Source organism: Cydia splendana, chromosome 5 (genome assembly GCF_910591565.1).
Source record: "Cydia splendana chromosome 5, ilCydSple1.2, whole genome shotgun sequence".
NCBI classification, from domain to species: Eukaryota; Metazoa; Arthropoda; class Insecta; order Lepidoptera; family Tortricidae; genus Cydia; species Cydia splendana.
This window is the reverse complement of record NC_085964.1, coordinates 8,326,687-8,340,717: the sequence shown is the minus strand read 5'-3', so window position 1 is coordinate 8,340,717 and position 14,031 is coordinate 8,326,687. Positions and strand designations below refer to the sequence as shown.

Sequence of the window (14,031 nt, the reverse complement as noted above, 5' to 3'; positions counted from 1 at the left end):
TCCTCTCCGTCAGAACACTCCTCCACGTCGACTTCCACGTCCTCGTCAGGCGCAGGTGACCGACAGCTGGATACGGTCTTCTCTATTCAGCTATCTTGCAGCACAGCTAAAACCTCACTGTCAGTTCTTACCCGAGGATGGTGCAGGGGAAGGTGCAGCGTGGTCAGAGCCGTCCTCTCCGTCAAAACACTCCTCCACGTCGACTTCCACGTCCTCGTCAGGCGCAGGTGACCGACAGCTAGATACGGTCTTCTCTATTCAGCTATCTTACAACACAGCTAAAACCTCACTGTCAGTTCTTACCCGAGGATGGTGCAGGGGAAGGTGCAGCGTGGTCAGAGCCGTCCTCTCCGTCAGAACACTGCTCCACGTCGACTTCCACGTCCTCGTCGGGCGCAGGTGACCGACAGCTGGATGCTGGCGAGCAGAGCGACGCGGGAGAACTCTGCCGCGACACTGAACCTACCGAAAATACGATTATGAGCTGAACTCTACACTGAGAGAAAAACCAACAAAAATACACTTATAATTACAAAAATAAAACTTAATCCGGGGACAAGGAGAGTCAACTAATAGGAACAAATTGACTTTTGCAATTTCTATTAGTAGGATATACAACTTCTATATTTGTAATTTGAAGTATGCATTTGTGATACCCGCAACTGCTGGTTTTGTTATTCCGAGAGGTGCTTTAGCAATATCGGAGGTGATGACATCATGGGTGAAAACTAACCGTTTTGTAATTCTAACGGTGCTTTAGCAATATCGGAGGCGATGACGTCACAGGTTTTACTAAACTGTACTGCGATTCCAAGCTAGCTGTTGTTATTCTAGATATAATGCCATCACAGGCAAAAACTAAACTGTTTGCAATTCCACCGCCCCTAGCACAGGTGCGCCGCGAGAGCATGTCGCGCGCGTGGTAGCTACCCGTCTCTATTTCTGTCTGTATGAATAAAAAAGCAATTGGTAGTATATCTCTGTGCTAAAGAGGCACTATAAAAGCCTGTCGAGATATTCTACCCATTCCTTTCTTATTCCATACAGTCAGAAAGAGACTAGTAGTTATTACGCGCGCAACATGCTCTCGCCTCGCACCTGTGCTAGGGAGGTTGGAATTGCAAACAGTTTAGATTTACCTATGATGTCACTATCACTAGAATAACAACAGCTAGCTCGAAATAGCAGATCAATATATTCCTGTAGACCCCAACTACACAGTAGGTCGAGGGTTAATATGTTCATGGCGCACAATATATATATCCTAAATTTATTATTTAACTTAAGTATAATTTAAACAAAGAAGACACGAGACACGCCCGCCCGACATCCGACACAGTACTAACTCTAACCAAATGAACGTAACAATTCAGTTGTTTAAATAACGAATGTTAGTGATTTTAGTAAAATTTTCTAACCTCATTTAGCAATTGCAGTCAAAATAAATGTAAACACAACAATTTTGTTTTGTATGAATCAAAACGTTCGTTGTGTTGGTATTACAAAACTCGTTTGGTGATTGGTACAACAATGAACATAAACACAACAAATCTATCTACTAAATACCAGTAAACTTTGTAATGTCGCTATAGTAACAACTGAATTGTTATTTTAAATGGGGTAATGTTATTCCCGCGAACTCGTTTTTTAAATATTACAAAACTATGTAATTGAGATATTTACTAAAATCATAACTTGAAATCACAGATGCTTTTTCCAAAAATCGAAATCTTAATTCGTAAAATTCGGAGAACTTTAGTAGTGATGAAAATGGATTGTAACAAATATTGAACTTTGTTTAATGCTCCATTTACTAAAGTCTGTTTGTTGAAATTAGATTTTGGATTACTGAGCTGTTTGTAGAAATAAATAAACTATACAGAAACAGTGAAACTTCCATAATTATTACTAAAACTTCATTTTTTCCCCCAGTACAGAACTGTTTTTCAATTCCTGGTGATGATTTTTCTCTCAGTGTAGGTTAAGTATAGTCTGGCAAGCCAGCTTAAAAAAAATCGTTTGTCAGCTTTGTCAGTAGAAACCTATGGCAAATTTGAAAAATGTAAAAATTTTGAATTTCGCGCGTTTTGCTACGGACAAAGTTTGTTTACCAGACTTACGTACCTCTTCGAGAAAAAGGAGTATTTTATTTTACTTTCTATGTTTACTCTAGGATATAAAAAGTACTGGAGAGAAGGATCCATGGATCCTCACTCAAATGATCTAAAAAGGACTTTGACAAACGTGTAATTTGTTAATTTGAGAAAGTAAAGATGAAGAGATTCGTGGTTCTCCACTTACATAACATTAAAAAGGATTTTGAAAACCAGATATGTCGTCACCGAAATTATCCTATAAGATTTATCTTTTTACGAGTTTGTACTAGACAGTAGACACTAATATGTAGTAGATTCTTTATCAAAAATATCAAACGATGAACGGAACGGCACCTATTTCATCAACAACTTCGCGCTCAAGCTATCGTTAAATAAACAATCTACAAAAATATATTTGTCATTGCATTTATGTTAAACATACAACAGATGACAACAATAAGTTAGTTACGATGAAGGCAAATACATACATAGCAGCAATACGTAAATACAACGGACATACACTTGCGCTTGTTGTACACGTATGACAAATAAAAAGGATGTTAAAAAATGTATTACAATATTTTACTTATTCTAACAAAACAATGACATCTACAAATGAAGGAATAAACATTATTGTATTTACATTTACATCACCAATAACTTACACAACAGTCAACACCAATAAGTTATAGAGGCTCAAATACGACTAGGTATTAACACAATGTCGTTTGAACTATGAACTTCCAATTCAATGTCATTATTTCAGTAGAAAAAAAATGTCAGCTGCAGGCTGCAGGTACCTATAAGATTATTAGAAATTCTTACTTAACTTCGTACTACTTCGTCTCGAGCTCGAAGTTAGTTACAAGCCTGAAGTTCACAGTCAAAGTTCAAATTAAACGTATTTCAATTAAGATCTTAACTCGATACGTTAAAGTCTAAAATGTAAGTAACATAGTTGACTAGACAAATATTTTTCTTTTTATGGAACTCACAATGTTGATGCCTGTCATCTGTTTAGTCAGAATTCCAAAGAGAACAATGACATGAGTTCAAACATTTGTATATAGAATCGTTCGAACACCTTCTCCCAAGGGATAAATATGTTTCTTGCGAGCGAAATCAAGTGAAAAAACATAGTTAGCATATTTTTTGCCGTCCGACAGTGAGAGGACGCAACGGTAAATGACTGGTGCATGTCGACACATGGGCAAAAAGAGCAAAAAACACGAAAAGTGTAGCGATAAGACTCGTTTATATTAATATTGAAGCTCGCATAACTGCTATTAATAATGTACATGTAACACAATTGTTCCGTGATGGAAAAGATGTAGCTCTTACTGACAAACGGAAACACTGTTCTGGACCAAAGTCGTAAAAGGCACAAAAAACCTAAAGGCACCTTTTAACCAAATATACGAATCTTCTGGCTTTGATTAAAATATAAAAGTAAATTTGTAAAGCATTGCTATTAGAGTCAAACCAAGTGACTACAATATTTTGAGACAACTTTTAAATCTACAATCAAAATGCTATGCGATGCGATGAGAGTGAGTAAAGTTACCTACCACATAACTCATTTAATTTTTAACAAGCAGAAACGTCTGCGAACTACGTTATTAAGCTTAGAATAAATTTAAAAGTGGAAAAATTACTGTCTTGGGTGAGACTTGAACTCACGGCACGGCCCAAGACATTAATTTTTCCACTTTACATCACTGATCGGAGTTCAACGTAGATGCTTGAACAAGGAAAGAACAACAAGAGTCGAAAATACCAAAGATAATTCATATATCATATCTAATCAATAAATTAAATAGTAAGTACATAGGTGAAGCAGTTAACTGAAATACCCCAGTAGGGCTAAGATGGTCAGCTCTTTATCATTTGTCACCAAGCCTGTCCCGTTCTAACAAATATGTAAGTGTGAAAGTGACGCATGGCATGACAGGTGATAAAAATGCGTCCATGATACCGCTTCTGGACTAGATTCAAAAGTAGTGACGTCAGAGTAGGTACCTCGAAAGGTTTCATCGAGTTATGTATGACAATTTGACAAATAATCGAATACGTAGTAAAGCATGACCAGGAATATAATGATCACGCGCCCATGTTGCGGAATTTCACTAGAACTATTTTTTAACCGACTTCAATTTCATAGAAGGAGGAGGTTCTGTATTCGGTTGTGGCTATCTTTTTTTTTTCTATGTACGGTCACCGATTACTTCGACATCCGTAGTCCGATTTGAGTAATTTTTTTTTTGTTTTAAAGGAGCTACCTCCGAGATGGTCCCATTTTAATTTGGTTCTGTTCTGATGATGGGATCCATGAGGAATTGAGGGAACTCCTCAATTTTTAAAGGCATATGCATGGTGTTTTGGGCGTTTTCTTAAGCAACTCGAGCATTTTCTTTCGAAAACCATCAATTTGATGAAGTAGACCTGATGATGATGATTATTTTGATGATAATGATGATGATTTCTTTAAATGTAAGTATGTTCAGCGATTACTCCGGCACCTGTGATCCGATTTGAGTAATTCTTTTATGTTTGGAAGAAGTTACCTCCAAGGTGTTTCCGTATTATTTTTGGTTCTGGTCTGATGATGGAATCCATGAGGAATTGAGGGAACTCCTCAATTTTTAAAGGCACGTGTTAAGTGATTTCGGGGTTTTCTAAAGTAACTCGAGCATTTGCTTCCGAAAACCACCAATTTGATGTACTGCAACTGTAGCCTTACCACGGGTTTGACATTGACATATTCTCTAACGTGTTATGCATCTAAATGTAACTTTTTATGCATCTCGCTCACACTAAGGTTAGTACGAGCGAGATGCAGAGGAAGTAAGTTACACACATGCTAGCGAATATATCAATGTCAAACTCGTGGTAAGCTGGTAAGGCTACTGATCGGGGGTTAGGGTTAGGAGGTAAGGGATCAGGGATTAAGGGGTCGGGGAATGGCGGTTGAAGGGTTGCTGGTTCAGGATCGAGTGGTACCTGAATCAGGGGTTGATGTGCTGTGAGGTTGAGTGATCGGGAGCTAAGGAGCGGGGAGTAAAAAGTTTTTTTTCATACTAAGGTATAGGTACTGAACTGTCAACCTATACAATGAGAATAACAGCGCCCTTTTGACATTGATCATTATATTGCTGATCACTCTGGCAGGCTTTACGTTGGCAATTGCAAGGAAGCGTAGGGGTGGACGTATGGCCACGCGTTGGGCGGACAGAATAACGCCAGAGACAAACGCCACATTGCAGGCATGCACTGGGTCCAAGACAGAGCGGCTTGGAGAGCGCTGGTGAAAAGTGTCCACATTCGTCACGTCCCTCAGCCATGAGGATACGACAAGGAAGAAGAACAGGCTTTACGTACCTAATAAATATGTATGTGTAACGTAACGTGTAGTGTCTACCATTACTACGGAACATAACAAAACAACCTCGAATAATCATTCAATCATTCGAGATAATGTAATCACATTAAATAACATAATAGCATATTGATACGAGACGAATCTAACTTGTCTACTTTTCACTATTACTTGTAACGTTTGGACCTGTGCCAAATCTAGGAATTTAGGACTGTAGGGAGTAACAAAGATTAGACAGACATTCAAACTTGCATACAATCAACACGAAACGCATTACCATTGAGGTCACCAATCGAGTACTAAATCAAAACCCTACATTTTTAAGAGTTCTGGCCCAAAAGGACGTAATAAAAAGACGTTTCCGAAAACAATAAAACATAAACATATAGTAACACACGGCATTATGGCTGTTTATTGTATTAAAGTAATTTGTGTGTCGCAACAGTCGCCGGTGTTCGTTCCACGCAATTAATCGGAAATAACGAACGCTGCAACACGACCTGCCGTGTTCTTACTGCTTACAACGCAAGTTGAACGTTGAGTCTAAGGTTACTTGTAACCTTGAGATCCAGAAATGAATTGCATAACGCCTCTATACTACACTGATTTAGAACAGAGATGTTGCGAATATCCGCATCCGCGTCTTAGCGGCGGCGTATGTGCTAGGTAATTCCATCATTACCTATAACGAAATCGTCTAGATCCAGAAAAGTCGGCCTAAAGTTACTGTTTATTAAATATAACGCACCTATATTCTTGCTCGAATACTAAACGATTCGTTTTTTTAAACAAAAGTTACTAAAATGTAATATTTGACGTTTTTTAAGTACCTTATTTTGACATCCGCATCCGCATTCGCGGATGACAAAAAATCTGCATCCACAACACCCCTGATTTAGAATATGAGGACAGGATCAAGAAAACCTAAAATGCGATTGTAGTGTCACTCCTTAGAAGTTATACCAATTGGTATCCTTGCTTTCTGAAATCTTAAGGAGCCCACAGATTATCAGTTCACCGGACGATATCAGCCTGTCAGTTGTTCGGCACTACCACCTTTTGCGTTTAACTGACAGGCCGATATCGTCCAGCTGATTGGTAATCAAGCCCCTTTAGGTCAGCTCGATTGTGGTGACAGTATTATCAATGTGGAGAAGACCGGCATATAAAAGTTTTGGTTATGAAGACCGTCATAAAACTCTCGTATTTGAATAAGGAACTTCGCTCGGACACAGTTAGAGAGGAAGAGCTTCGCTCCTTCTCCTCTACTGACCTCCTGTAAGTAGAGTATGTATACAAAAGCAAGAGTTAGAAGCGACGAAACTGACGAAAGTGCTTGTAGACGGTCTTACCCGATAGACGATTTTCTCAATATTGACCTTAAATATGTCGCCCCGTGTTTTTGTATTATTTTATAATACTTTTACATTAAATATTCTCTTAATAATCTTCTTGGGCGCTACAAGAAGACTCCACTGACCTCTATTTTCAATTTAATTATAATTTTTACTTGATTGTTGATCTTTCCGAGATACAATTATAATTATTTATATTTGCCATTTGGCATATTAATGATTATAGTGATAAAAAAACTAAAATCCACTGCATACCTTAGGAAAGGTGTCTTAGTAAGAAATACCATTTAACCGAAGCAGCTAGTAAGAAAACATTATGGTCATTATCATTATGTAAGTAAGTAAAAATGTATTATAGATATGAATATTATATTATAGGTATTATACTAGTTTAAGTCCCAAAACTCATATCACCTTTTTTCTGCTAGAAAATCACCGCGCAACTTTTTTACCGACCGCCTGAAATAAGTCTATAATTACGGTCAAGGTGAAAAGGTCACTGTGAACTGGTTGGCATGAGCGTTCGACTCGCCTAAGCTTTGTGAATCTCTACCTGCGCCGGCGCAAAGGCTCCAATTAGCACCCAAACCCTTGTACTCCCCTCGGGACTTTTATAGGTTTCTTAGGAAACACTCGTAACATAATAACACTAATACTCCGATAACAATAATAGTAACAATACTATTAATACATTAGTTTTTTTAAGCAATTAAGTAGGTAGCGTATTAAGTGGTTATTGGTACCTAGAACGTGGAATGAAGTGAATCTTTCCCGATTTTCTTACATAGGTACCTATGTAATTTTAACTAACTTAGGTATTTACTACTATTTACAAGCTTTTATTTAACTTACAATGTTTGTTTGTAGGTATATGTATATGTATGTTCGAGTCAAATTTTGCAACTTCCCATTATTCGATTGTGTTGAGTGTTACAATGTTGCCTGTTAACTAAAAGAAAACTAACTGTACCTCTAAGCTGGTTGCACCAAACCGTCTCTCAACGTCATCAGTTCATCACAGTTCGTTAAAATTTGCTTCTATGAAATATTTGACAGTTCTCTACGACTACGAGGTGATAGCTACCTATACGGTTACCACCAGTTGACACATGACATAACGTTTTCGTTAGCAACTGCGTGAACTCGATCGCAGCCCATCTCATTGCACTGACATTAGTGCGATACCTCTAGACAGGAAATGCTATCGAGTTCGCGCAGTCTCTAACGTAAATGTCAAATTTCAACTAATTCAAACGACGCCGCCATGTTTAACTTTGTTCAGTTCGTTGTTGGTGCGTGGTGCAGCCCAGGATGACTACAGGCACCGCCTGTGCCTACATTTTCTGTGCAAAGTGATCTCCAAAACAAACCGAGCGTTATATTATTAAGTGATTTTTAACACGCATAGATTTTCTAGGTACATACGTATCATAAATCCTTAATAAATAGGTAGGTAGGTATATCATTAACATCCGGTTGTAATGTAGATTTTTTTTGCAAATCCACTTCCGATTAATAAGGTTTAATTGGTTGTAAATCAACCGTAATGTATCCTTCGAGGATATAATATTATATATTAACAGGTATTAGAATTAATAAAGCATTAAACGAGTATTTTTAGTACAAGTTTTTTTATATCTACATTAGAAAACCACTTACCTGCCACGGGTTAAGGTAAATGAATTAATAACTATACCTAATACCTACTCTTTTAATTATTATAGCTACTGAACTAGCACTGGAGGACATACCTACCTAGGTAACTATTTAGTTATGTTATAGATAGATAGATAGATAGCGTTTATTGGTAAAAAGTAATACTTTACATGTCAACTGTTAGATATACAGTTCATCAGTATTTACATAGTGCGGTAAATTTCATTTAATTGTAATAATTTAAGTAAGTACTTTAATCTAGAAAAGTCATATACCTGTATACATTCAGACAAATTAAACTATTAAAATAATATATGTCATATTAAAATTTTTATTAAGTTATCTATTTGTCAGATTACAATTTAGTTTACGGATGTTGGTTGTTCCCTGTGAGGAATTCATCCATAGTGTAGTAAGCTTTTTCTAGGAGCAGTTTTTTTTAATTACGTGCAAATATTTGGTCACTGGCGGAATCAACTATACCTTAGGTAGTGAATTATATAATTTGGGTCCCATGACGAGATGATGATGAGTCCAGATAGATGTTACCTTCCTAGGTGATGAGTTTAGGTAGGTACTGGTCGCTAATGGCGCTTTTAACAAGCAAATAATGTATAAATTGTATAGGTACCTATTGCCTTTAGAATTTTTATACAGGTATCTATATCCAAATAACAACGAACTCTCTACAAACCAAGTAGGTAAACAAATGTTTACATCAATGAAATTTTAATGTAACATCATCATCCGTACCTAGGGTTGCCAACCGTACTATATTATAAAGTATTGTACTATATTTTGGCTGTCTGTACTATATACTTTTAGAAAAATATATAGTACGCTAAAATACTATATTTCCGATTAAACATATATTACACTCATGTTTAGTATTTTATCTGAAAGTACCATATTTTTTTGGAATGTGCTATATTTTTATTCCTTATTCTGGAAAATACTATATTCCACCAAAAAAAAGTTGGCAACCCTATCCGTACCTAATGTTATAGGTAATTTATAATATTCAGTAGGTAGGTAATATAATAAGTAATAACCAGTGATCGTTAATTTTCCAGCAATTTTGGTGCAGCATTGTTGGTTAAAAGCATCTGTATGCCCTACTCTAGGTGGAATAGATAATTAGGGTTAATAACAGTAATATTAACCTTAACCAATCCTCTCCCTAGAAAAAAATTGAAGAAAATCCTTTATTTTTACTATGCTGCACCAAAATTGCTGGAAAATGAACGATCACTGGTAATAACAAACTACACCTATTCATAACTAGCACAATAAATACACAGGAGGTATATAGGTCGGTATGTACTTATGTAGTTACAGCTTATAAAAACCGACTCTACCGTAACAGAACTGTATCCAAGCAAAGATATCGCAGCAAAGAACAGTAGTGTACCCACCTTGTACTTGTTTACCCTACTTTCATAAAATGAGAATAGGTAACTGTAAAAATCAATCACAACCACGCAATGTAAATAAATGGAGGTTCACACCTACTTACCTGTGTACAATATCTATACTTACATACATATAATATTTTAAAAAAATTGCTACATTCGCTACCTAGGTTACGCAACTTACGCACCTACCTAATTGATTTCAAAATTAAGCCAAATATTTTATGTAAGGTAGGACATGCGTAAAGAATTATCTATTGTGAAAATAGACTTCAAATATAGGTAGGTAGGTATTTCACTAATTTCTTTCCTACGTTTGCTTTGCCGGCGGCATCGGTGCCGCGCGCAACGCTCATTTTGTGCTTGGTATAAATTGTATACCTACCTCGTTAAGGTATCTAGACGCATGAGATGACATAGGCAAAATAACTCGTATTTTCGAATTTTACATTACCTATATGAAAATATGTAATAATTAATTTACCAGTGCGCGTCGGCGAAACGGCGACGGGGCTGCGCGGTTGCCCGCGGGCCATGATGGCCGCGATGCTGAAGTCCGTGGCGCGGGCCTTGCTCTCCTCCGCGACCATCCTGGCCCGCGACCAGCCCTCCGTCTCCACATCCATCAACACTCAATGCAAACCGTCATTTCACTCGACTGTCTCCGTTTTAAAATCATTGTCCACTGAAGAAAAGTCCAATAAGATTCTAATTTCAAATTAAATCACGTCAACATTTTTGCTTTTAATTCGAAACAATTAACGTCCGCTACGCACTATTTTTTAAATAAGGAACACATTTTTTTCGCGTATGTTTTGAAAGAAGCGGTGCAAAGCCGTTACGAACGGGTAGCGTGGCGACGAGCGCGAACTGAGCCGCGCGGCGCGGCGGCGGGCGGGGCGCGCAGGCGGGGCCTTCCCCCGGCGAATACACGCGCTACCCGCTGTCGCCTCTCCCCCCACCTACCTGCCTCTCCTTCGCACACGTTAAAAAAATAATACTTTTGTATGCAACGATTATTATTAAAATTTTCAAATTAATGTAACGTTGTTGAACTGCATGTTAATAGAAATTTCGTCAAAACATTTCCATTATAACTAAATTGTAATTTTGAGCAATTTTGTAGCTGAAGTTTTACAATTCGTTTTCATAATCAGTTTAATTAAGAATACCTACCTTTTACTTACCAACATGTCAAACAATACAAAACACCTAATGAGCATTGCAATGGCTTGAAAAATGTCGAAAGAAAATTTGATAACACCGCTTGGTTGAAGTAAAAACGCGCGCGCATGGCAATGAGTGCGACGCCCATAAAACAGATGACTACGCGGGAGCGAGAGAGGTAGAGCGCTGTTTGCGACATAGAGGCGAGTGCGAACGAGGCGGGGTAAGGCATGAATGCACCGTACCGCAAGCGAAGTGCAACGCGACTGGCGCGAGGGTTGAAGTGTAATGGCGGGAAATTCCGAACGGTTTTTTATTAGAAAACCGGAGAATGGCACAAGAAAACGTGATAAAAATTCGTAAAACCACGCGATGCGATTGTGTTTGGCGAAAAATTTAAACATAAAAGATAGTGATGAATTGCAATTGTTAATTTAATTTGTACAACAAGAGATCAAAGTTTGACATTTCTTCGAGTGCTTATTTTGAGTCCCGTGCAAGCGAAATATTATATAATCTAATTTAGAATCTTGAGCGTAGTAAGGGACTCAAAAGTCCACGAGATGAAAATAACTATTATCTACTGTTTTTGGTGGGTGTTATCTTTTTAGGGTTTCGTAGTCACCTAGAAACCCTTATAGTTTCGCCATGTCTGTCTGTCTGTCCGAGGCTTTGCTCTGTGATCGTTGGTGCTAGAAAGCTGCTATTTGGCACTCTCAATTGGCTTAAGGAGCCATTTGAGGGTAGATTTTGTTTGCTTTTATTTAAATACATTGGTACCTAAAGATACAGAGTAAAGGTACAGGTCAAGGATATGGCACACGAGAGGGAGAAATATAAAACACTACAACTACAAGAAGATAACTCTTAAATTGAAAAAGAATAAGTATATTTTCACCACACCAGCTCGGAAAGGCTTACTTTGCACTTCAAAAACTGATAGCAAAGTTGCATTTTATTCACATGTGAGGCAAAGAAATCAAATGCAAATTTTGAGTTGTTTTCTTATGTTTGCTGGTAGAATTGACTTTGAAATGATGATTTTGGATGATAAATATTTAATAACATTCATTTGAATTTGATTTGGCTTGATTTTGTTTGGTGTGGTGAAAAATTTTGTGTTTCACTCGGGGGAAAATTTTGTTTAACCCTCGTGCTTTGAAACCCTCGCAACGCTCAAGATTCCATTTTTCGAATTTTGGAATCTTTCGCTTGCTCGGGTAGGTATCAAAATTAGCACGAGCAGTTAAACAACAACTTTGCTCCCTTGTAAAACAAATAACTATTATAGGTAGGTATCTAATAAATTTACTTAACACTACCATTTTGCTTGCTGAGCGCTGGTGGCCTAGCGGTAAGAGCGTGCGACTTTCATTCCGGAGGTCGCGGGTTCAAACCCCGGCTCGTACCAATGAGTTTTTCGGAACTTATGTACGAAATATCATTTGATATTTACCAGTTGCTTTTCGGTGAAGAAAAACATCGTGAGGAAACCGGACTAATCCCAATAAGGCCTAGTTTTCCCTCTGGGTTGGAAGGTCAGATGGCAGTCGCTTTCGTAAAAACTAGTGCCTACGTCACTTATTGGGATTAGTTGTCAAGCGGACCCCAGGCTCCCATGAGCCGTGGCATAAATGCCAGGATAACGCGAGGAAGAAGAAGAAGTACACTATACCATTTCTTGTGCGCTTAAATGTCGTGAGTTTGACCTCACCTCTAAATATGGGCCCGTACACAATTTCCTCATTATAATACTTTCGTAAAGTTTTGTATAACATCCGGTTTATTAGTGTCACATAACATATTATAACCATAAGTTGTACAGTAGGTTGTACAACGAATAGAGGTAGCTACTTAGATACAGGAAAAGTCACGCTATACAGACAAGAAAGCAGTTATTTATACCTATATGATTTAAGGTGTCCATGCAGCTCATTCATAATGTGTACCTACCTACCTACGTACACCGGATCTACCGGATTGGGACCATCGGAGGAACGGATTAAATATTTGATACTTACGTAATAAACTATAAACTTGTTCAATGTCAAAACAGGGTTGTACTAATTTGTTAATTAAATAAATAAATAAATATTGGGTCATTGGGGACATCTTACACAGATGGACCTAGCCCCAAACTAAGCATAGCTTGTACTATGGGTACCTACTACCTACTAGGCGACGATATAAACATACTTATATAGATAAATACATACTTATATACATAGACAACAGTCATGACTCAGGAACAAATATCGAACCCAGGACCATCGGCTTCGCAGGCAGGGTCACTACCCACTAGGCCAGACCGGACATGCAGCACCAGCTCAAACAAGCTGTACCTACTTTTTTAGGAACTACGTTTTCCAAAATTAAATTATTTATACAGTATCGTTGGCAGTCCCAACCAAGCTGCAGACGTGAAGGGCAGAGGGCGCTATTTCGGTGCGTCGGCGCAGGGAGCAAGGGATCATTCAAATCGGTTACCGAGTACAAGTGAATCGGAGGCTTGAATCAATACACTCAGTACCGTCTTTACCATAAAGACACACGGGGCCCGTGCCCAGGGCCCCCATCCTCAGGGCCCCGAAGGACAGACAGTAACAGTATATTTGATTACCCATAATAAATAGAAGATGAAAATGTTAGTTTAATTAGCGTTCTTTACTTTCCAAAAGGGCCCCAAATTCTTATGTGCCCAGGGGCCCCAGCATAGTTTAAGACGGCCCTGGTTACACTGGTTGGATGATTTTTACGTGCATGCGCTCGCGCATTACAGGAACACAAGGGCAGGGAGCAGGAAAGTAAGATGAAACTAATCCGGGCGCGCGGGTGGCCGCAACCCGACACCGCGCGCGCGCTTACATTTGTCATTTATAATGCGCGCAATTTGTTGCTCCTCACCAGCCAGCCTTTTTATGTTCACTTATTCTTTATTCAAATATTCAAACGGCGAGATGTTGGCAATA

General features: G+C 38.2%; 1 protein-coding gene across 1 annotated transcript in view; it reads right to left on the bottom strand.

The window, feature by feature from the left end:
• The window catches only part of LOC134790681 (T-box protein H15), a 109,297-nt gene extending 98,429 nt beyond the window's left edge, over positions 1-10,868 (bottom strand). The window contains exons 1-2 of the mRNA XM_063761579.1: positions 10,380-10,868; positions 304-462 (exon numbers count right to left, since the gene is read on the bottom strand). Of these exons, the coding sequence (XP_063617649.1) occupies positions 304-462; positions 10,380-10,521 (301 nt within the window). The 5' untranslated portion in view covers positions 10,522-10,868. The remainder of the gene's footprint in view (positions 1-303; positions 463-10,379) is intronic.
• Between the last annotated feature and the right edge of the window lie 3,163 nt (positions 10,869-14,031).